This window comes from Delphinapterus leucas, chromosome 20, assembly GCF_059928025.1.
Source record: "Delphinapterus leucas isolate spDelLeu-1000000601 "Yukka" chromosome 20, BTC_Dleu_Yukka2, whole genome shotgun sequence".
In the NCBI taxonomy this organism is placed as follows: Eukaryota; Metazoa; Chordata; class Mammalia; order Artiodactyla; family Monodontidae; genus Delphinapterus; species Delphinapterus leucas.
The window spans coordinates 16,513,376-16,538,278 of record NC_143148.1 but is presented as its reverse complement, the minus strand read 5'-3'; the positions used below and the strand labels follow the sequence as shown (position 1 = coordinate 16,538,278).

Sequence of the window (24,903 nt, the reverse complement as noted above, 5' to 3'; positions counted from 1 at the left end):
GAACTTTGTATCCGTGGGCAAGTGAATTCACCTCTCTGGCCCTTGGTTTCCTCCCGTGAAAAACAGAGCTACCATGACACGCCTATTAAAATGGCCAAAATCCAGAACATTGAACCATTGTGTAAACTATGGATTTTGGGTGATTATGATGTGTCAACGTAGGTTCATCATTTGTAACAGATGGACCCCTCTGGTGGAAGATGCTGATAATGGGGGAGGCCATGCATGTGTGGGGCAGGGGTATATGGGAAATCTCTGTACTTTCCCCTCAGTTTTGCTGTGAACCTAAAACTGCTCTAAAAATTGTCTTTTCAAAATTATAATATGGAAAGGAAAAGGTAGAAGAAGATGGCTACAGATGGAATATGGGGCATGTTGTGTCTTACACTGCACTTGGAGGTGTGGGGAAGAGGTGGCATTTCTCCTGCTAGGTGATGAAAGCTTCTCATTGTCCAGTTGGCTACATGGAGAGTGGCTGCTACTCCCTGCTCCAACCTGTGGGCTGCCCCCAACCCTACCTGCAAGGAGCTCTACCTTGTCAGAATTACCTTTTTCATGAATGTCAGATCATGTCCCTCCACTGCTCAAAAGCCTCCCATGGCTCCCATCTCACTTCAAATAAAGTCCAAAGCCCTCACCTTGGCTCACAGGGCCCTACACAACCTGGCCCCTGGCTACCTCCTTGGTAGTCCTCCATCCACTGCAGACACCCACCTAGAGCCCTTATAAATGCTACCTCTGCCTGGAATTGCTTATGGTAGGCTAAATAGTGGCCCCCCAAAGAGGGTCACTCCTGATCCCCAGAACCTGTGAATGTGTTGCCTGACATGGTGGGAGGGACTTTGCAGGTGTGACTAAGGTAAGGATCTCGAGATGGGGAGATTAATTTGGATTTTTGGGTGGGCCCAATATAATCACAAGGGTCCTTCCAAGAGGGAAGCAGGAGAGTCAGAGAGAGAGAGAGAGAGAGAGAGACATCTGAAAAGACAGTGTTGCTGGCTTTAAGCAAAAGGATTCTCCGCTTCAAGCCTCTGGAGGAATCCAGTTGCTGACACCTTGATTTTAGCCAAATAAGACCCATTTTGGACTTCTGACCTTCAGAACTGTAAGATTATAAATGTGTGTTGTTTTAAGCCATTAAGTCTGTGGTAATTCATTACAGCAGCTATAGGACACTAATACACCCTTCCTCCAGATCCCTACTTGCCCAGTTTTTTGTTATTCGGGCTCATCTGAAATGTCATCTCTTCAGAGAAGCTGTCCTTGGCCACTCCAGCTAGCAAATATTTGTTGAATGAATAATCAAAAATGGAAATATACACTTGATCCCAATCAAGGTTGAAGCAAGACCTCACAAACTAACAGCCATGGGCTGAATTCAGCCTGCAGGTATGTCTCATTTGGCTGGCACTGTGTTTGAAAACATTTTTGAGCCAACATTCATAAATTGGATAGTTTCACTCAAACATCTCAATCTCTAGAATCACATGGAACTTTCAGAAGTACCAGGCCCGTCAATCTGGGGTAAGAACCCCTACATCGCAGCAGCCTCCCAAGGCCTTTTCCCTGACTTATGTTTCCTGCGTGGCTCATGGGGGCCACTGAGTTAGCAACGTTGGTGTCTCAGTTAAGGATTCCCTACAAAGCAAATATGAAAACAGAACATATCAATGAGGAAATAGAAGATCCTATAAAGAACAACCAGATGGAAATGTTAGGACTAAAATATACAATAACCAAAGTAAAAGGCTTGCTGGATGGACTGAACAGCAGAATGGCTATGACAGAGGAAGAAGTCTGTGAACTTGAAGACAGATCAGTAAATATTCTCCAGCCTGAACAGCAGAAAACATTGGAGGAAAATTAACCAAGTCTCAGGGACCTGTGAGACAACAGCAGCTCTAAATTCATGTCTTTGGAGTCCCAGGAGAGGGGAGGGAATGTGGGGCTGAAAAAATATTTGAAGAATATTTTCTCGGGAAGCAGAGGTAAGAGACAGTGAGGCGGGGCAGGGGTTAAGCTGATAAAAGGTGCCCTAATGAGCTGGTTGTAGCTGTGCACACTGGGATCACTGGGGACCCTCCTAGAGAGGGTGTGGATATGTGCCTCTGAGTTGTACCGTCAAGGGCTGGGGAAGCTGGATGTCTACCCTCCCACTCCCACCCTTGATGAATATGGATTTCTCCTGGGAGTCCTGACGGCCTGGCTATCAGCCTGCCCCACACCTGGCTCAGCAGGCTTCTCAGGGGAGTTAGGAAGTCACTGGTGCCTCCAGAAGCCATCCGTGTGAGGGACTTCATGGTGGACTGGGGCGTATGGCTGGGTGTTACCAGTTGCCTATCACTGCATAAAAAATTGCCATACATTTAGTAGCTTAAAGAGCACCCATTTACGATCCCCTAGTTTCTGTGGGTCAGGAGTCCGGACGTGGCTTGGCTGAGTCCTCTACCCAGGGTTTACAAGGCTGCAGTCCAGGTGTTGGTCAGGCCATGTTCTCATCCGGAGGCTCAACTGGAGAAGAATCTGCTTCCAAACTCATTCGAGTTGTCGGCAGAATTCATTCCCTTGCGACTGTGTGATAGAGGCTGTCACCCTCAAAGGGTGAACACTTGCATCTCCCGGAGGCTGCCCACAGCTCCCTGCCAAGCGGGTTTCCTCGACACAGCTGCCTACTTCATCAGGCCAGCAAGCCTCTCCTGCTCTAGCTGGCTGAGACAGAGTCTTAGGTAATGTAACCTAACAGAAGGAGCAACACCCAACACCTTCATAATATTCCAGTGGTTAGAAGCAAGTCACAGGTGCCATCTACACTGAAGGCGTGGGTAGTCACACAGAGGCATGGACACCAGGAGCTGGGAATCACTGGGGTCACCTTAGGGTCTGCCCTGCACAGTAGGGCACTGACAGCCTTGGTGTGGGTTGGGCGGCCTTCAGTGCTGTGCAGACAGGCCTGGGCATTGGATCCACTTCCTGCTGCTACCCAATGGGCTGCTGTGGTTACAGGGCCCTGGGGGTTTCCTGGGAGCAGGGCTGGGGGCCTCCCAGAGGTCTCCTTTCACTCTTCCATTGCTGGCCCCTTCCCAACTTCGCTATGTGACCTCAGGCAGCTTGCCTGAGCCCTCTGTGCCTTAGTGTTCTCAGGTACAAAAAGAAGTTCATAGTAACCCCAGCCTCATGGGTGGCTGTGAGGACATAACGTTTGCAAACGTCTGACCATGTTAGGAGATCCCCAAATGTTTGCTATTATTGTCATTATTCTCTGCTTCTGCTTCCCAATGGACCCCCTTTAGTTCTCCATGAACATTTCCCCTTTCTGCAGGAATCTTTGCATCTCTGGGCACCACATGAAGCCTTAGGTGTTTTGGCACTGGTGTCTGGGATGTGAGGGGTGAGCGTTTCCCTCTCCTCGGGGGCAGAAGTTCTGGAAGTTTCAGATCTGCCTTGTTGTTGCTTCGCAATGGAATAGCAGGGCCATGAATTTTACAAGGCATTAGTATTTTACGTCTGACACTTGCACCCTGCTAAACAGTGTATAACATTTTTGGGAACAGCTGGGACTGGTGATACCCACAGGTCAGCTGGGCCAGGCCTGATGCCTTGTCCCAGTGGAGGGGCCTGTCTCCCTTTCTGGGGTGTCCGAGGGAGCTCTCTCCGCTGCAAGAGCCAGGAAGGGTGATGCGTGTCTGCTGCCTGGGCCACCACTCTGGTGGCACCTCTAACCTGGGGAGCTATGGCGAGGCCTGGAGGCCCTAGGCACCACTGAGGCAAGGTGGGAGCAACGGACAGGCAAGGAAAGGCAGCAGCCCAGTGAAGATCTGGGGCGTCTGAGTGTGACCCGCTCCCATCCCCCGTCCCCGCCCTCGGCCTTGGGAGAGCAGTGAGTGAAGTGGCTACAATCTACACACCCAGAGACTCGTCCCCAAAATGGCCTCATCGCACCCCTCCCTTCCTCCCAGTGAAGAGCACGAGGCTTGAGCCAGGCAACCTGGGTTTGAACTGGCTCCCCGCCCCCCATCCAACGACTAGACAGGTAGTCTAGCCTCAGTTTCCTCGTCTGTGGCACGGAGATTGCGAATGAGCTAACCGAGCAGGACCCAGACCAGGGAGAGGTCAGCCACCCTTGGCTGTGGCCCCGGGTCTGTTTTGGTCCACACACGTTCAGAGTGGGAGGTGTGGGTGGGCCCAGGGCGGGAGCTACGGGAGGACAGGTGAGGCGATGAAGGCGCAGGGGGCCAGGTCTCCTGGGCCCCGAGGGCTCGCTTTATTTCACCAGCAACACCTGGTTTCTCCTCCTGCCCCGGGAAGGGTGGAAGAGTTTGAGCAGCGCCCCAAGCAGGCCCAGGACTGTGCCCGCTAGCAGCAGCAGCCTCAGCCCCTTGAGGATGGGGTCAGCCTTTCCCTTCTGGGCCTCCTCTACCTCCGGCTGTTGTCCAGAGTCTTCTGTGCTCAGAGACGCCGGTATATCCAGATGGGACTTGGGGTTGAATTGAGCCGAGAGCTCCTGCTGCACGAAGCATTTGTAAGTGGCTGGCTGGAAGACCTGCAGCCGTTGGAGGTGTCCAGGACGGTGCTGACAGCCTGGCCCGAGAGCTGGTCCTTCCAGGTCAGGGGGAGGTTGTCGGCTTCCCAGATGATGGGCCTGCAAAGGAGGACAAGGTCAGCTGCAGCGCCCCAGACAGGAAGGGGGGACCAATGTCTGAAAAGAGGTGGAGACGGCAGCACCCTTCTCCCTTCTCCCTGGGAACAGCAAACAGAGCACCCCCTCCAAGGAGAGAGACCCAGCAGTGAGTAAGGGGAGGATGGGGGCTGGAAGGCTGGGAGCTCTCACAGCCCTGCCCCTTACTGCCCCGGCCACTTGGCCAAATGCCTCTATAGCTCTTTGAGCCTCCATTTGAAGTCTCAAAGAAACCTGGGGGTGTCATGACTGCCACAACCTCAGAGGGTTATTTGGAGGAATTAGCAAGGACACTCCCTAGTTGATGCGTGTCCCCCTTTACCTGACTGGCCCCATTTCCTCTGCTCTCCCTCATTCACTCTGCCCCAGCCACACCTCCTAGAGGTTCCTCTGACATGCTGGACACAGTCCTGCCTCAGGGCCTTTGCCCTGGCCGTTCCCTCCGCCTGAAACGCACTCCCTCGGCGCACAGGGCTCTCTCACCTTCTCTCAGTCTTGGCTGATGGCACCTTCTCAGAGACACTTTCCCTGACCTCCTTATTTAAAACTTTCACCTCCCTCACTCCCATTCCCCCTCCTTTATCACCATCTAAAATACTGTGTGTTTCCTTCCAACTTTGTTCAGGTTGCCGGCAGAATTTAGTTCCTTGCGGTTGTAGGGTTGTAGGATACAGGTCTCCGTTTCCTTGCTGGTTGTCAGTTGAGGATGCTGTCAACCCCTCCAGACCACCAGCAGCCATTCTTTTGAGCTGTATTTCATTTGCTAAATTTTATTGAGTTTTTCCAACAATGTTCATAAGTGAAATTGGTTTATAATTTTCTTGTGGCAAATTATAAAGAAGTTTATACTTGACATATTTTTAGTACAGATACTTATATGATGGTGATAAATGATTATTACAATAAAGTATTTTTTTCTACCAAAAATATAATATAATATAATAACTGTGTTATTGGTTTATCGCTCCATGAGAGCAGGTATCTTTTTTTTTTTTTTTAACGTCCTTATTGGAGTATAATTGTTTTACAATGGTGTGTTAGTTTCTGCGAGCAGGTATCTTTTTCAGTTTTGTTCTTCATTGCATCTCCAGTACCTAGAACAGTGCTTGGCTTGTAAATGCTCAGGGAAAAATGTGATAAGTGAATACGTGAATCAGGTATATAACACACCCATTGTGGCTGGGAAAAAGAGGGGACTGTCAACAGACAATACTGACAAGGCCAGTGACCATAAAAGCAATAGTAACACCTATTAGAGTGTGGAACCCCGTGTCAGACACTGTCGTAAGTGTCTTTACAGGCATTTGCCCCCTTAGAGATCACAATGACCCCAAGAGGCCAGGGCCAGGAAGACCTCTGTACTCCCCAAATTCATGTCCTAACCAGAACCTCAGAAGGTGACCTTATTTGGAAATAGGGTTGTTGCAGATGTAATTAGTTCAGATGAGGCCACACTGGAGTCAGGTGGGCCCTAAATCCAATATGATCTGTATCCATATAAGAAAAGGAGAAGAGACACAGAGACATAGACACATGGGGAGAACGCCAGGTGGTGACAGAGGCAGAGGCTGGAGTGATGCAGTTACAAGTCAAAGCAGACCAAGTATTGCCGGCCACCACCAGAAACTAGGAAGAGGCAAGGAAGGATCCTACTTAGCATCTCAGAGGGTACAGGGCCCTGCGGACACTTTGATCAGACTTCTAGGCTGCAGAGCCGTAAGAGAAGAAATTTCTGTTGGTTTAAGCCACGTGGTTTGTGGTACTTCGTTACGGCGGCCGTAGGAAACTAATACAACCCTTCTTCTACAGATGGGGAAGCTGAGGCCCAGAGAGAAGCCACAGGCTCAAAGTCACACAGCAGGAAAGTACCAGGGCTAGGACTGGAACCCAGGCCTGGCTGAATCCAGAGAGAAACCTCACATGAAATTCTACTCCCCTCGGCTCCCTAGAGACCTGGCAATTCTTGAAGCCTCACTGGCCTCTCTTCTTAAGTTCCCTGTGATGGGCACTTGGGTTCTCCTTATCTGGCAAAGACACAGAGTAGGTGTCCCGGTCCAGTTGGGAGGAGGGGTCACGTGCACATTCCCGCATTTCTGAATTGCGGGCTTTTTTAAGGAAGCAGGTGTTGCTTTTATACTTTGAGGAGGAGGAAGAAAGGAGAAAGGGAGACGAAAAGATATAGAGAGAAAAAGAGAAGAATAGAAGTGACAGCTGGGATGAGCAAGGGAAAGAAAACCAGATGGAGGCGGTGAGGCCAGATTCCACAGAACCTGTGGCTGCAGAGGCCCCAAGAGGTTGCTCCGGCTCCCCGCTTGCAAGGAAGAGGCTGCCACTGGCAAGCGGGGAAGGAGGGCAAGAGGGTCCCCGTGGCCAAGTATGTGAGCTGTGGGGTCTGCGCTGCCACCTCCCACCACGGATTCCCCCAGGCAAGGACTGCACCCTTCCGAGCTGCAGTTTCCCCATCTATCAATGGGCCTCCTTGGAGTTTATTAAGAGATTTGCCCAGGAACCAGCCCATGGGGAAAGTGCAGCATTGTGAGTGGTTGTAGTTCTTATTACTGGGGTAGGGGCAGGTGGGCTGGGGAAAATGAGAGGGCGGGGAGATTTCCCAGGGGCTCCAGGCAGGAAGACAAGAACATGAATGGGAGCGCCGGGGCACAGGTCTTGATGGGCATCCCTGGGGCACCGTCCTCTCCTCCCGGGCTTGCTGACCTTCCCAGATGAGTCTGAGGCCTCAGAGTCTCACAGCTTCCCGGGCTACCCCCAGCACAGCCCCATCATTTGCCTGGGCTTCTCCCATCCCAGCCCTGACCACCCTGGGCCGTTTCCCCCCTGGGCTGGGGGCTTCCTAAGGGCCAGGCCTGCAGCTGCCTGATGACTGCCGTGTCCATAGCACCACCCAGCACAGGGCTGGACACGGAGTCAGCTGAGCGCTCCCTCTGTGTTAGCTGTCCTTGTTCTACCTGTGTGTGACTCAGTGGGCACCAGGAGATTCTTGCCAAAGGAATATCTAAAGAAGCCAGTGGAGAGAGGCTGTGGGGCTGACCCACGTAGAACCCCTCCCTCTCTGCACAGATTAACCCACAAAGGCTCCCAGATGGGGAGAGTCTGGCAAGGGGCCAAGGGCAGGGCTGGAACTCACTTCCATCACCTGTAGATGGATCCTAAGGGGCAGGTGAGCCACGCAGATCCCAACTTCTCACTGAGCTTGAAGTTGTCAAAAGTGACGTAGTCCACGTTTGAGGACGTGCACTGGACGTGGCAGGCTTCCACCTGCATCTCAGGCCGCGTGCGACTGGACCACAGATTCACATCTCCCAGATAGAGCCAGCAGGGCATGGGCGTTTCCAGGGGCTCCTCGATGTAGCAGTACCCCAGGCGTTTGCGCTCACCTGGCTCCCCACAGCGGTTACAGTCCTGCCAGGGCTCCCAGTGGGTGAAGATGAGCTCCTTGCCACCCAGACTCAGGGTCTCATTCTGCAGGGGCTCTCGGCCCAGGCCTTTGTGTGTGATATGTATGGTTTCAATATCCTGGAAGTCAATTTCGTACTGTACCACTTTCTTGCCATCCTTGTCCTGGCAGTTGTAGAAGCCTGTCTGCAAGGGCAATGGATTTCTAATGAGAAGGCTGCCATCGGGCATTGTTTCCACGTTGGAGTTAGTGAAGGGGTTGTTGGTCCAGGTGGTCTTGACTGACAGGAAGAAGAATTGCCACTGTGCCCCAGAGGCACTGCAGTGCAGGAAGATATCATTGTTTGAGAGTAGGGCCAGTTGGCAATGCCAATTAGGACAGCTGATGGAAAAGTGTGACCTCAGCACCGAGACAGCAAAGCTGAGCAGCAGCCACAGGGTGGTCAACATGGTGGACTGGGGCTGTGGAGCGGGCTGGGCACCACCCTGGACTTTGTGAGGTCATCCATGAAACTCAAGTCTCAGCCCTGGGCAGCAGGATGAACTGTAGTCCACCCCCATGGGATGTGAGGTCACAGTTCCCACATTTGTTCTGTGACAAGTTAACAATCTTATTTCATTTCTGTGATAAGCCTTCCACTCTGCTTGGTCAGCAGGACACTTAATTTGTCTATTCAAGGTTTTCTCTACCATCCCCCAACTTTGGTGTTAAAGTGTCACGTGAACATTCAACACATTTTTTCTGAACACCTACTATGTTCTGAGCACACTTCTTAGTACTGGGGATGGAGAGGTCAATAAATCCTCTCTGGTTCCCTTCTGACATCCTATCCTTCCCCACCCAACTGCTCCAGCCATACTGGCCTCCCTGCAGTCCCCTGAACATATCAGGCAAGTAAAGAGCTCCTGCCTCGGGACCTTTGCACATGCTGGTCCTCCCACAGATATCTGCATGACTCGATTCATTTTAAACAAACAAATATTTTTCTCAGTTGCCCATTTCCCAAACCCTTTCCTAAACTTTTTCTCAGTTCTCAAATTAAAAATAATTATGGGACTTCCCTGGTGGCACAGTGGATAAGACTCCATGCTCCCAATGCAGGGGGCCCGGGTTCGATCCCTGGTCAGGGAAGTAGATCCCACATGCATGCCACAACTAAGGAGCCCGCATGCTGCAACTAAGGAGCCCACAGGCCGCAACTAAGGAGCTGGCGAACCGCAACTAAGGAGCCCCACTGCTTCAACTAAGACCCAGTGCAACCAAATAAATAAATAAATATTAAAAAATAATTATTGTGCAGGCTTGACCTGCCATTGTTCACTCATTTCACAAATGTTTACTGAATGCCTACTATGTGCTGGTTGGTATTCTAATCAAAGCAGTGAACAGTTTAGACAACTGCCCTCCTTGAGCTTACCTTCTAGTGGAAGAGACAGATAATAAACATAATGTCAGATACAGTAGATTCTCATTATTCACGGAAGTATGTTCTATAAAGTCGCTGAATTACAAGATAATGAAACAGTGGTCCTAGGAGAAATACAAAGTTAGGGTCCTATAAGCCTTTGGTCACAGTATTTTTGTCAGCTGATCAACACATAACCTTGTTTTATGTATGTTTTTGTTTAAAGACACAATATATGCTGTTGATTCATTAACATTGAAGTTGTAGCCAACAGCTCTGTAACTCATGCCTGAACAAAGCTAATCTAACACATGCATTTACTTCATAAGGCACTTAGGAACATTTTAGCACCATGCTTGGGAGCCATTTTAAACAGCAAAATCACCAATAGCACACAAATGCAAAAAACATGGCACTAAATAGACCATGAAAAGGATACTTGCTAACACCGTATGGGAGCTAAAACAAGAAGGCGGAGGGTCATCTTGTTTGGCCTCAGCTGGGAATGCTCATTGTTAGGTGGCTCAATTTTCTCACCACACTGTGCATGTCTGCAAATGACTATGAGAGCACTGAGGGTATTGGCTTGGGGGTTACAAGTAAATTTTAGTGTGTAGGTGAATTCACAAGTGTGGAATCCTTGAATAATGAGGATCAACTGTAATAACTGTTAAAGAGAAAAATAGAGCAGGGAAATGAGGATGGAAAGTAAAATGTTGGTATGTGGGGATGGACTATTTGAGAGGGGATGAGCGGGCCTGTCTGAGCACTCTCTGAGGAGGGGAAGTTTCACAAACACCTGAGTCAGGTGAGATAAAGAGCCATGTGGGTATTTGAAGGAAGGATATTTTCAGGAGAGGGCTGGACCCTGACATGGCTGCCTGATTAGTATATGTAAGGAGTATGGAGGCCAGAGTGACTAAGGAGGAAAGGACGAGGGGGAGAGTGCCGAGTGGGTGAGGTCAGAGGTTCATCTAGGTCTTTGCTAAGATATCCTGCCTTCCTCTACTTCGCTTCTAATGGCTGGGGGCTCTCTTGGTCATGCCCCTACCCCATGTGGGGATTTTACAGGCTATGTTTGGCATAAGCTGTACGCTTATGTTATCTTGCTGCCACCCTCACCCCGAGAGTGGGTCACACATCCCTTCTGCTCTCAGGTCTACAAAACCACCTAGAGTTTTTTTCTGCTTCCCAGAACTTTATAAAGACCCTCTGTCTGAGACATATTAACATTTATACCCCTATTGCTTCCCCCCATCTCTCTCCCTCTCTGTCTCTCTCCTCAGCCCAGGAAATCTTTTCTAAACAAGTAAACAGGGCTATGGGGACACTGTGAGAAAGCTCACTTCCAACTTTCACTTTATCTAGGTGAGAAGTCAAACTAGCTGGAGCCAGCCTGAGGAAATGTTTTAATTGGCCTCCCTAAGGTGTTTTTAGAATATTTAAATCTGTGACCAACATGTAAAATCCAAGACATTTCACATGAGACTCCAAATTCCCTGCTGTTCTTTAAATAATATGCGTGAGATTCCTGCTCACTGCTACATTTGAGTAGCTTATATCAGACTGCCCTCTTGCTAATAACAAGTGTAGACTTTAAGATAAAGTCTACACTTAGATTAGTATGTCTAAGAGATGACAAGATGAGGATTTTGAATCTATATAGGAGAATCAAATGGAAACACTAGAATAAAAAAAATAAAATTTGTGAAATTAAGGATTCACTAGGTGGGGTAAAAATCTTTTGGACACAATAGAAGAGAGGAAATGAAATATGGGTTCATAGAGAATATCTATACTGAAGCATGCTAAGGAAAACAATAGGAAAATACACAAAAGAGTGTAAGAGACATGGGACATGGTGAAAAAGTCTAACATTTATGTAAATGGAGATTCAGAAGAAAAGGAGAGACAGGAACATAAGCAATACTTGAAGGGATACTGAATGAAAATATTCCAAAACTGATGAAAGACATCAAGGCACAAATTCAAGAAGGTCTTCAAACTCCACACAGGATAGATAAATAAATAGATATCAAAAGCAAAACAAGACAAAAAAAATACCACACCTAGGCAATTTATAGGAAAACACTGCAGAAAACAAAAGAGGAAATTTAAAAAATGGCCAGAGGAGAAAAAGATACACTACTTTCAAAGCAACAATCATAACACTCTACATTGACTTTTAAACAGACATAATGAAAGTTAGAAAGACAATGGAATGACATCTTCAAAACACTAAAAGAAAATGACTGCCATCTGGAATTCTACGTATAGAATTCTATATACCACAATGAAAATATTCTTCAAAGATGGAGGTAAAAAATAAAGATACTTTCAGATGAAAGCTGAGAGAATTCACCACAGCAGAGCACATTGAAGGTAATACTAAGGAGAATTCTCCAGGCAGCAGGAAAGTGATCCCAAATGGAAGCAAGGTAATACAGGAATGAAAAGCACCAGAAGAATAAATATGTGGTTAAAACTAAATTAATATTCAGAGTGTTTTAAAATAATGGCTTGTGGGGTTTAAAATAAATGTAAAATAAAAATACCTGATAATAAGAGTACAACAAATGGAAGGGGAGTAAATGGAGCTAAAAGGTCGTAAGGTCTCTGCATTGTCTAGGAAATGGTACAAGTACAAATTTATATTAGATTGTAGTAAGTGAGAATTAATGTAAGCTCTAGAGTAAATGAAAAAAGAATGCATATCTAATAAGTTAATAGAGGAGAAAATGGAATGACAATTTAAAAAAGTACTTGGTGAATTCAAAAGCAAGAGAAGGCAAAATAACTAAAGAAGAGGCAGAACAAGTAGAAAACAAATAGGAAGATGGTAGATTTAAACCCAACTAAATCAGTAATTACATTAAAAGTAAATGAACTAAATACTCCAATTAAAAGACAAAGAATTTCAGACTTAATAGCAAAACAAAAATCTAAATATATATTGCTTAAAAGAGACTTACCTTAAACAAAAGAATATAGAAAAGTTGAAAGTAAAAACATGGGAAAATATCATGCAAACATTAGCTAAAAGAAAAGTGGTGTAGTAGTTATACCAATAACAAAAGTAGATATAAGGGTCAAAGTATTAATAGAGACTTGCAAGAGACATTTTATAAAATGTCAATCCAACTGGAAGATACAGTGACATCCTAAGTTTGTATGAACCTAAAAGTATATAAAGCAAAACCTGAGAGTACTAAATGTTGAGATAGACAAATCCACAATTAAACATGCAAACAAAAATTTAGGAGAGATATAGAAGGTTTGAACCATATGATATAAACTTGACCTAATTCATATATATGGAACTCTGCACTTAACTTCAGAACATACATTCTTTTCACATTCATATGAAATATTTTCCAAAATTGACCATATTCTAGGCCATAAAACAAGTCTCAATAAACGTTAAAGGAATAGAATCACATTTTTTGGTCAGTGGAATTAAGCTAGACACAAGTGACAAAAAGACAACAAAGAACGTCCCCAGATATCTGAAAACTATACAATGAAATGTCTAAATAACTAATAGATCAAAAGAGAAATCACAATTGAAAACAGAAATTTTTTTTATTTTATTTTTTTATTTTTTTTTGCAGTACGTGGGCCTGTCACTGATGTGGCCTCTCCCGTTGCGGAGCACAGGCTCCGGATGTGCAGGCTCAGCAGCCAGGGCTCACGGGCCCTGCCGCTCCGCGACATGTGGGATCTTCCCAGACCGGGGCATGAACCCGTGTCCCCTGCATCGTTAGGCGGACTCTCAACCACTGAGCCACAAGGGAAGCCCAGAAAGTATTTTTAACTGACCGAAGATGAAAGTATAACTTATAAAAACTTGCAGGATGCAGGTAAGTTGTGCTTAGGGGGAAATTTACAGCCTAAATACATACTCTGGAGAAAAAAGGATAAAACTTGGAGATCAAAGCAAGCATCTCAAATACCAGAAATCTACTGATAGAAAACAAAAGTGCAATAAAGAAAATCAACAAGCCAAAAGTTGGTTCTTTAAAAAGATGAATGAGATTGATGAAGCCCTAGCAAGACTGATAAAGGGGAAAAAAACCAGAAAGAAGCCCTAAATAACTAATAACAGTAACAAAAAAAGGAGACATTACTACAGAAATTACTGGCATAAAAAGATAATAAGAGGATATTGCAAAAAACTTTTGGTCAAAACTGCTGAAAATTTAGATTAAATGGGTAAATTCATTGAATACCTCAACAATGCTGGCACAAGGATAAACTGAACCATTCTATATTTACTATTACAGGCATTGAGTCTGTAATTTAAAACTTATGCACAAGCCCCCTCCAATCCCAGGGAGATTTACCAGTGTATTCTTCCAGATATTTTTTAACAATTAAGAAATGGCATAAATCTTTCAAAATCTTTCCAGAAATAAAAAAGGATGGAACACTTCCAAACTTTGATGAGGTCTGAATCACCTTGATACCAAAAACTTATAAGGACATTACAACAAAGGAAAATATCAGGCCGTTTTTTCATGAACGTGAACACAATATCCTAAGCAAAATATTAGCAAGTTGCCTCCAATGATAAATAAAAAGGATAAACATCATGACCAAATTGGGTTTATCCCAGGAAGGCAAGGTTGGCTTTACATCTGAACATCAATGTAATTCACCACACTAACAGAATGAAGGAGAAAAACCATATTATCATTTCAGTAGATGCAGAAAAATCTTTTGATAAAATTCAACACTCATTCATGGCTCAAAACTCTTGGCAAAATAGGAATTAAAAAGAATTTTCTTAATCTTCTATTAAGGTTCTATTAAAAACCTAAGGCAGAATTATATTTAATAGTGAAATGTTAAGAATAACATAAGCATGTCTGCCATCAACTTCTCCATTCAGCATTTTACTGGAGGTAAGTGAATTTAGCAAAATAATTAGTTACAAGGTCATATATAAATACCAAATATATTTTTATATACAACAAGATTTGGGAAAAAAAAGACACAACTTGCATGAAAATATCAAATACTTAGGAACAAATATAATAAAATGTATGTAAAACCTCTACATTAATAACTGCACGTTACTGGGAGAAATTAAAGAAAGACTAAATAATGAAAGTGTTTACAATGTTCATGGATTGGAAGACTAAATATTGTACTTTTGATTCTACCCAAATTTATCTTTAGATTCAATGATGCCCCAATTTTTTTTTAAAAAAAACAGTATTTTTTTGGATGGGAACTACAAGCTGATTTCAATTTTTTTTCCTTTTTTTACAAAGGGTCAAGAATAACCAAGACAATCTTGAAGAACAAAGTTGAAAAATCTATACTACCGATATCATGACTTATTGTAAAGGTATAATAATTAAGACACTGTAGCATTGGTACAAGGATGGATAGATAAATTGTATCAGTCAGAGTCCAGTGAGGAGACAGAAATCACACTGAAGTCTATGTTGGCATGAGCATGGGCCGGAATGTCTTGGTCTCTAGGTTTTACATTTGGCCTACCCTGAATATCAGGAGTCTAGAAGGGCAGGGACTAGGTCTTTGTTGGTCACCACTGTGTCCCCAACATCTCCTACCCGGGGCCTGGCCCAGAAGGGGCAGCCAGGAATTCTCGCTGAATGAACATCCGAACAAGCCCATGAAGAGACCCCTTTCTGCACAGATTGACCTTGAAAGCTTATGGGCTGGGAGACAGACCCTGCTTTTCTATTGGAAGGTAACCCCCTGGCCCAGGTAGGCACAGGAAACAGAGCCTGGGTGAGGGTTAAAGGCAGGGCTGATGCCCTGGTCCAGTCACCTGTAGATGGAGGCCAAGGGGCAGGTGAGCCACATGTTGTTGGTCAACTTGCCCAACTGGGAAATGTCAAAGGTGGAATACGGCTGTTTGATTTACTTGATGTGGTCGCAGGGTATAAGGCAGGCTTCCACCTGCATCTCAGGCCACATGCGTCTGTACTGCACCTTCTCTTCTTGCAGATAGAGCCAACAGGGCATGGGTTTTTCCAGGGGCTCCTCGATGTAGCAGTACCCCAGGCGTTTGTGCTCACCTGGCTCCCCACAGCAGTTACAGTCCTGCCAGGGATCCCAGTGGGTGAAGATGAGCTCCTTGCCACCCAGACTCAGGGTCTCATTCTGCAGGGGCTTTTGGCCCAGGCCTTTGTGCGTAATATGTAGGGTAGTGACATCTTGGAAATCAATCTCATACTCTACCACGAGGGCACTGTCATTGTCCTCACAGTGATAGAGGCCTGTCTGGGAGGGCTGAGGGTTGGTCAATTGGAGGCTGCCCCCAGGCAGTTTCTTTATGTTAGGCACTGAGGAGAGCAACAAGACATCCTCCCCCAGAATGGAAGAGAAGTACCAGCGTGCCTTGAGATGGTCACACTGCAGGACAACATCATTGCCTGAGAGTAGGGCCTGCTGGCAGAGACTCTTGTAGGCCCAGCTGACTAATATCTGGGCCCACGAAGTGGGGAGAGAAAGGCTAAGCAGCCACAAGGTGGCCAACATGGCCACCTACAGACTACAGAAGGAGGCTGGGAACCATCGGGGCATCGTGAAGTCACCCACAGAACTCGGCATCAGCCCTGGGCAGTGGAATGGACCTTGATCCACTGCACTTCCGGGAGTCCAATTCAGTTCATGTCATCAAATAGCTTAGTGTAGGCTGTAGAGTCAAAGACTCAAATGTCCGCAAGAGATGGGCAGGAAACACAATGAGTGAACCTATGTCAGAACGAGTGAACTAAAAAGTCAAATTATTTGCCCTCCACATACCCAATATACAATGATGGAATGGGTCAAAATGCCCAATTGGAAAGGGGAATAAGGGAAGACACGCAGAAATCACTGGTCTGTATCATTTCTAAAATCTAGTGAAAAGATACTGTAAGGACTTCCTATCTTATAGATGGGGAGGGTTCCTTAATTAGTACCAAATCAACTCCTTAAGGGTGGGGAGCTTCCCAAATCTTTGCTCGCTGTAGCTTATGTCTTCACCCTCCAGGGACTTACCCCCTTTTCCATTATCTTCCTTGGCTACATCTCAGGTGACATTGGAAGATGTGCCCTCCTTGGCACATGAGCAGTTTTCTCAGCCTGCTTTCTGTCTCCTAAAGTGTGGGACCTAAGGATTCTTATAAGTCTCCAGTTAACTCCATGTACAAACCCCCCACATCCACAGTTCTGTTCAAGATGTTCCTCATTTCTCTCTCCCTGTTGCTCTCCCTCTCTCTCATTGCAGGTACCTTAGACTCTATCAGGCATCCATGGAAAGCCATATTCTAAGCCATTTTGTCTACCTCAGACTATCTTAAGTGTTTCCTGGGAGTACCTTAATTTATTCAGAGATCTTAACAATGGTTAATAATGATTTGATTGGTGCTAATCCTTGATTTTATCCTTGACAAAATCTGAGTTCTAACTGGACTTTGACTCTCAAAGGTCTTCCTGATTTGGGGCCATCTTTGGCCAATATTCACTCCTAGTGTCCTGTGTTCCAACTGCTTCCCCTAAAGCTGCAAGTTCGTTAAGTATGTTATCTGCCTCCCAAAGTATTTCAGGCAATAATCTCCATCCTTCTGGCTTCAAATAATTTTCTTGTTCCCTTTGCTCTGTATCTAAGCCAATGCCATGTGTTGTTTTTTTTTATTACAGCAGCACCCCACTCCTGATACTAATTTCTGTATCACTCAAGGTAGGCTATTTGCTATTATAATAAACTTCATCCAAATCTCAATGACTTACAATAACACAAGTTTACTTCCCATTCATACTCCATGTCCCTTGTGGGTTGGCATTACAATCACTCAGGGATACAGGATGACTGAGCAACTGCCATCCCAAACATTTCCAGTTTTATGCCTAAGGAGGAGGAAAGCTCTATAGGATTTCATGTCTGTAATTAAATGCTCTGGCCTTAAATGACACATGTCATTTGCTCACAAACCATTGGCCAGAAATGGTTACATGGCACTAGCAATTCACCAACCCAACAAAGGAAATGGAGTTCTAATATGTCCAGGAAACATTTAGAAAATGGCAGTCAGTAATAATTACTGCCTACTACAGTAATTAATGTCTACTACAAGCAGTGTTCTTTTATATCATAAAGTTAAAACCATTCCCCAAATCCTCCCATCAGATCTCTCCTAAAGTTCCATTGGCCAGAATTAGGTCCCATGTTCAGATCAAAATCAATCTCTGAAAGTAAAGAAAATTTCCATGATTGGCTTAAGCCAATCAGAATTTGTTCTCCAGAACTGGGGAAGTATAACCTTCTCTGACCATAGAAGTCATTGAAGACTCCAAAAAAAATCAGGGCTTTGTATGCAGGAGAGATGTAGAAGAGAATGCTTATTTGGTATAACCAACCATATTTGTCACAGCATCCATGGTTAGGAAATATCAGTTGTACCAGGACTGTGGTAAGCACTATGTGAGCTACACGACCTTTAGGCAAGTTGCTGAGACTTGTTAAACCTCACTTCCCCATCTGTAAAATGGGATATTAGAACTTTCCATCACAAACTATGGTGTTATTAAGCTTTCAAGAGATTACTGATGTCAAATTCTTGGAACGGTCCAGGTTTGGATTAACACAGTGGTTAGTTAGTGGGAATGTGGCCAAGTGGCTTCAGTCCCAGGTTCTGGGATCAGTTTCATTTCTAGATCCACCTTTTATTAGAATAATCCATGCCCAGCAACTTCACCTTGTGCCTGGCATATCCAATTATCCCATAAATAAGTATTGTTTACTCATCTTTCAACAGGCACTAAGGATCCAGGCTAAGTCCCTGCCCCTTGGAGCTTCCACTCTAGAGGGGGATGTATTAATTGGGATAAGTTAGGTTATGCTGTGTAACAAAAGAATTCTGGGATCTCAGTGTCTTAACACATTTTTTTTTCTCATCTTCCATGTCTACTGTGGGTTGGTGGAGAGCTCTGCTCTACACAGTCCCTTCAAATACCGTGGCCAGTGGAGGCTGCACCACCTGCAGCATCATTAGCTGCTATGGAATAAGGAAGGATAGTCAAATGCTTTGACCTGGGAGGGATCTACATTACTTTTGTTTGCAGGCCATTAACCCTGCCAACACCTTGATCTTGGACTTCCAGCCTCCAGAACTGTGAAGAAACAAATTTCCGTTGTTTAAGTCATCCAGTCATTTGTTATGGCTGCATTTATTATGGCAGCCCTAGCAAACTAATACAGTGACTATTTTAAATGGGATGGAGAGAGAAGGGCTGTCTAAAAAAAGTGACATTTGAGCAGACTACATAAGATGAGCCAGAGGAAGCAAAGTCTGGACTAAGCACACAGCACATGCAAAGGCCTTGAGGTGGGTACACATTTGGCAGGTGCCAGTGCACTTCAGCCAAAGACTAGGAACACACTTGTGGTTCAAGAAAGTTGGATTTGTTGACTAACTGCAGTGAGGGAAGGTGCACACCATAAGAATGGTACAACATTTCAGTAAGAAAGTGTGAGAACAGATTTACAGAATTTGGGCTTGTCTTATGTGATTTGGGGATGAGTTCAAGGAAGTGGAGATTTTCTCTGAATGGGGTGCTGTCAGGAAGTGAGAGTAATTCTATCTTATCTGGTAGGTGAGAAGAATGGGAGAGGGAGATGTTTAGTCTTTTGTGGCTTGGACAGTGTTTCTGTTTGTCTGTGTTCAGACGTGATTATGGAGAGGTCTTGTTTTTGTCTTGGTTCATCACAGTCACAGAGAGACTTTGTGTGATGTTGGCGTTCTATGAAATTGTTTATGTTCAGTGACCTAGCTGTGAACTCTAGGCTGGCTCCTAGAAATACCAATACCCCGTTATTTGTGTCAGGTCGGCTCCCAGATACCAAGGGTTGTTTTTCTTTCTCACATATTTTATGGAACTGCAATGAAGCCTCTTCCTGAATTGAAGGTCTGGTCTAACAGCTTTCTCTCTGTGAACCTCAGTTTCCTCATTTTCAAAATAGGGATTTCAATGGTACTGGCTGCACAGCGCTCTTATGAGGATTTGTTGAGATGCTGTATATAAAGTGCTCAGGTGGTGTTATTATTGAGGGATGGGCAATAAGGACCTTGTCCTCCAAATATCAGGGCTCTGTGTTCTGATTGCAGATTACGGCTTCTGATCACAGATGTACAGACACAGAGGCAGGTCATCATTTTTTCAACCCCCACTGGCTAAAGTGGCTTCCCAGAGATTTAAAGGGACAGTTGGGTTTTCTCCCCTTTCCCCCGTATTGGGAGCCAGACATTTAGGGATTAGGACTTTCAAAAACAACTGATACACACACAATATGAGGGGATTTAGAAAGTCATTGCACAAACCCAGAGAAGGATGTGAGCTCAGAAAAGATCTGAGATGACCTTAAGCTTTCACCTCAAGCTGATCCCCAGCACAGACATAGTCTACAACAATAACAACCCCCAACACACCCTGAGAAGGGGGAAAATATGATTTCTAGAGTTACCACTTCTAAGATTTAAATGTCCATTTTCAACAGAAAATCACAAGGCATAAAGAAACAGGAAAGTAACCCAGTCAAAGGAAAACAAACAAACATCCCTGAGGAAGCCCAGGCGGCCGACACACTAGACAAAGATGTAAACTGTCATAAAATGCTCAAAAAGCTAACAAAGACATGGAAAAATACAGCAAAATGATGTATGAACAAAATAAGAATATCAATAAAGAGGTAAAAAATATAAAAAGAAACCAACAAGATATTCTGGAGCTGAAAAATACAATTACTAAAATGAAAAAATTCACTACAGGAGTTCAAAAGCAGATGTGAACAGGCAGAAAACACAATCAATGAACGTGAACGTAGGACAATTGAAATTACTGAGTCTGAGGAGCAGAAAGAAAAAAAGGTTCAGAAAAAGTGAGCAGAACCTAAGGGACCTGTGGAACACCATAAAGTGGAACCACATACATATTGTGAGAGTCCCAGAGGGAGATGAGAGAGAGAAAGCCACAGAAAGAACTACATTTGAAGAAATAATGGCTGAAAACCTCCCAAATTTGATGAAAGACACAAATCTACAAATCCAAGAAGCTTACCAAACTTTAATAGGATAAACACAAAAAGATCCACACCAAGACACATTATAATGAAACTGCTGAAAGCCAAAGACAAAAAGACAATCTTGGGGCTTCCCTGGTGGCGCAGTGGTTGAGAGTCCGCCTGCCGATGCAGGGGACGCAGGTTCGTGCTCCAGTCCGGGAAGATCCCACATACCACGGAGCGGCTAGGCCCGTGAGCCATGGCTGCTGAGCCTGCGCATCCGGAACCTGTGCTCCGCAACGGGAGAGGCCACAACAGTGAGAGGCCCGCGTACCGCAAGGAAGAAAAAAAGACAATTCTGAAAGCAGCAAGATAGAGGCGACCTGTCACATAAAGGGATCCTCATTAAGAGTATCAGCTGATTTCTCATCAGAAAACTTGGAATCCAGAAGGCAATGGGTTGAATTATTCAAAGTGCTAAAAGAAAAAAATTTTCAACCAGGAATTCCATAACTGGCAAAATTGCCCTTCAACAATGAGGGAGAAATGAAAACACATCCAAATAAGCAAAATCTTAGGGAGTTTGTTACCATTAGACTACCCTGCAAGAAATGCAAAAGAGAGTCCTTTAGGTTGAAATGAAAGGATGCTGCACAGTAACTTGAAACTGTATGAAGAAATAAAAATCTCCAGTAAAGATAAATACATGGGCAATTATAAAAGCTAGTATTATTGTACTAAAATTCAATTTTAATTTTCTACATGACTTAAAAGAAAAGACATAAAAATAATTATTAACCTTTGTTACTGGGAAAACAATGTATAAAGGTGTAATTTGTGACCTCAATAATAAAAAGGAGGCGATGGAGAGGTATAGGAGCATCGTTTTTACATGCTATTAAAGTTAATCAGGTATAGGGCTTCCCTGGTGGCACAGTGGTTAAGAATCCGCCTGTCAATGCAGGTGACACAGGTTTGAGCCCTGGTCCGGGAAGATCCCACATGCCATGGAGCAACTAAGCCGATGCACCACAACTACTGAGCCTGCATTCTAGAGCCCACAAGCCACAACTACTGAGTCTGTGTGCCACAACTACTGAAGTCCACGCATCTAGAGCCCGTGCTTGGCGACAAGAGAAGCCACTGAAATGAGAAGCCTGCGCACCGCAACGAAGAGTGGTCCCCACTCACCGCAACTACAGAAAGCCTGCAGCAGCAACGAAGACCCAACGCAGCCAAAAATAAATAAATAATTTTTAAAATTATGTTAACCAGGTATAAATTCATATTGAAGTGTTATAGCTTCATGTAATCCCCACGGTAACCACAAAGGAAATAGCCATAAAATATACACAATAGGAAATGAGAAGGGAATCAAAATATTTCACTACAAAAACATTAACTAAACAAAACAAGGGAGTAATGGGGAAAATGAGGGGCAAAAAAGCTATAAGGCATATAGAAAACAAATAGCAAAATGGCAGAAGTCATGACCAAGGGAGATTTATGCATGAATGGTGATTCAACATAAGGAAATCAACCAATGTAATACATCATGTTGATAGAATGAAGGGGGAAAATCATGTGATCATCTCAACTGATACAGAAAAGGCATTTGACAAAATCCAACACTCTTTCATGACAAAAACTCCTGGAAACTAAGAATAGAGGGGAAATTCCTCAACATGATAAAGGGTATTATAAAAAAACAAAACAAAACAAACCCCACTTCTAACATCATTCTCAATGGTTAAAGATTGAATGCTCTCCTCCTCCATGAAAAAGACAAAGATGTCTACTTTCACCACTGCTATTCAACTTTGTACTGGAAGTCCTACCCACAGCAATCAAACAAGAAAAAGAAGTAAAAGGCACCCAAATTGGAAAGGAAGGGGTAAAACTATGCCTAATCTCAGATGACATGATCCTACATATAGGAAATCAAAAAGAATCCACTAATAAGCAAACTTTGCAAAGTTGCAGGGTACAAGATTAACACTGAAAAATCCATTGTGTTGCTATACACCAACATTGAACAATACCAAGAGGAAATTAAGAGAACAATTTCATTTTACAATCACATCCAAAAGAATTAAATACTTAGGAAGAAATCTAACCAAGTAGGTGAAAGACTTGTATGCTGAAGCTACAAAAGATTGCTAACAAAAATTAAAGAATATCTAAATAAATGGAAAGACATTCTGTGTTCATGAATAGAAAGACTTAAAATTGTTATGATGTCAATACCACCCAAGCAATCTGCAGATTCAACACAGTGCCTACCAAACTTCCAACAGCCTTTTTCAAAGAAACGGAAGCAAATCTTTCATATAGAATTGCACTGGGCCCTGCACAGCCAAAACAATCTTGAAAAAGAAGAATAAAGTTGAAGGACTCACACTTCCCAACTTCAAATTTACTACAAAGCTACAGTAATTAAAACAGTATGGTACTGGCATGGGGTAGACATATAGACCAATGTAATAGAATAGAAAACCCAGAAATAAACCCTTACATATACAGTCAATTGATTTTTGACAAGGGTGTCAAGATCAATTAGTGGGTAAAGGACAGTCTTTTCAACAGATGGTGATGGAAAAACTGGATAACCACATACAAAAGAATTAAGTTGGACCCTTACCTTATACCATATACAAAAAATAACTCAAAATTGATCAAAGACCTAACTTAAGAGCTAAAACTATTAAGGTCTTAGAAGAAAGCACTGGAGAAAATCTTTATGACCCTGGATACGGCAACATTTTCATAGATATGACACCAAAAGCACAGGCAACAAAAGAAGAAATAGATAAACTAAGCTTCATCAAATTAAGAACTTTTGTGAATCAAAGGACACTATCAAGAAAGTGAAAAGACAATCGACAGGACAGGAAAAAATATTTGCAAATTATATATCTGACGAGGGATTAATATTCAGAATATAAAAAGAACTACAATTCAACAGCAGAGAACAAAACAACGCAATTCAAAAATGGGCAAACGTTTGAATAGACATTTCTCCAAAGAAGATACACAAATGGCCAAGAAGTAGATGAAAAGATGCTCAATATCATTAGTCATTAGGGAAATGCAAATCAAAACCCTGATGAGATGCCACTTCACACCAACTAGGATGGCTATAATCAAGAAAACAGAAAAAAACAAGTGTTGGTGAGGTGTGAACCCTTGTGCATTGCTGGTGGGAATACAAAAGGTGCATCGATATGGAAAACAATTTGGCAATTCCTCAAGTTTAAAACTAGAACTACAATATGACCTAGTGATTCCTCTCCTAGGTATATATCCAAAAGGATTGAAAACAAGTATCTGTACACCAATGTTCACAGCAGCGTTATTTACAATAACTAAAAGGTGGAAACAACTCAAGGATCTAACAGATAAATGGATACACATAATGTGGTATATACATAAAATGAAATCCTATTTCAGCCATAAAAAGGACAGAAATTTTGATTGCTATATATGCTACAATGTGGATGGACCTTGAAAACATGTGTAGTGAAATAAGCCAGGCACAGAAGACAAATGTCATATGATTCCACTTAAATGAGGTACCTAGAATAGGCAATTTGATAGAGAAAGAAGGTAGAAAAGAGGTTACCAGGTGCTGGGGGCGGGTGGGAACGGGGCATTATTGTTTAATAAGTAGAGTCTATACTGGGAATGATGAAAAAGAGTAGATAGTGGTGATGGGTACACAACCATGTGAATGTAATTACTGCCGCTGAATCGTATACTTGCAAATGGTTAAAATGATTACTATTATGGTATGTATACTTTACCACAACAAAAAAAGTGTGTGTGCGGGGGGGGGGGGGGGGAGGGGCGGGGGGGGATGTGACCTGGTTGAAATTTTATAAAAAGTGGTCAGGGAAGGCGTCACTGCAAAGATGACCTTTAAGTAAAGCCCTAAAGAAGGGGAGGATCAGGTGGCCATCTGAGGGACGGGTGTTCCCGCAGAGGAAGTAGTGAGGGCAAGAGGCCTGAAGTGAGAGGGTGAGAGGCACATTCCCAAACGCTGAGTTGGCCAGTTGAGTAAGCCAGGGGGACAGTGGTGACGTCAGAGAGGGCTCAGGCCACTTCCCAGTATTTTGATTTCTGCTGGGAGGGGGAGACACGGGAAGGTTTTGAGCAGAGGGGCATGATCCAACTTGGGTTTTAACAGGATGCGGTCGAACAAAACATCCCTGGGTACGTAACCCGCCAGCCGGTAACCGGTTTGCGACCTCCGGGGAGACTCCTCAGAAGCTCCCAGAGTTCCCCAGGATGCACTTCCCCTAGCCGCCATCGGAGGACAGCAGAGCCGCGTAGAGCGCCTCGCGTTCCGGGTGCCTGGCCTCGCCCCACCCTGCCCTCGACGCAGGTGGCCC

General features: G+C 44.3%; 2 protein-coding genes across 2 annotated transcripts in view; both read right to left on the bottom strand.

Moving 5' to 3' along the window:
* Positions 1-2,181: 2,181 nt before the first annotated feature.
* The window catches only part of LOC111181184 (protein FAM187B-like), a 25,155-nt gene continuing 2,433 nt past the window's right edge, over positions 2,182-24,903 (bottom strand). The window contains 4 exon segments of the mRNA XM_022586393.2: positions 2,182-4,545; positions 4,548-4,639; positions 7,827-8,556; positions 8,559-9,617. Of these exon segments, the coding sequence (XP_022442101.2) occupies positions 4,262-4,545; positions 4,548-4,639; positions 7,827-8,556; positions 8,559-8,595 (1,143 nt within the window). The 5' untranslated portion in view covers positions 8,596-9,617 and the 3' untranslated portion in view covers positions 2,182-4,261.
* Positions 9,624-24,335, bottom strand: LOC111180552 (protein FAM187B). Its single transcript, XM_089902360.1, has one exon. The coding sequence runs from the start codon at positions 16,006-16,008 to the stop codon at positions 15,388-15,390; it is 621 nt and encodes a 206-aa protein (XP_089758486.1). The 5' UTR covers positions 16,009-24,335; the 3' UTR covers positions 9,624-15,387.

Coding starts and splice junctions, on each gene's coding strand:
- LOC111180552 (XM_089902360.1), bottom strand. CDS start 16,008: ATGTTGGCCACCTTGTGGCTGCTTAGCCTTTCTCTCCCCACTTCGTGG.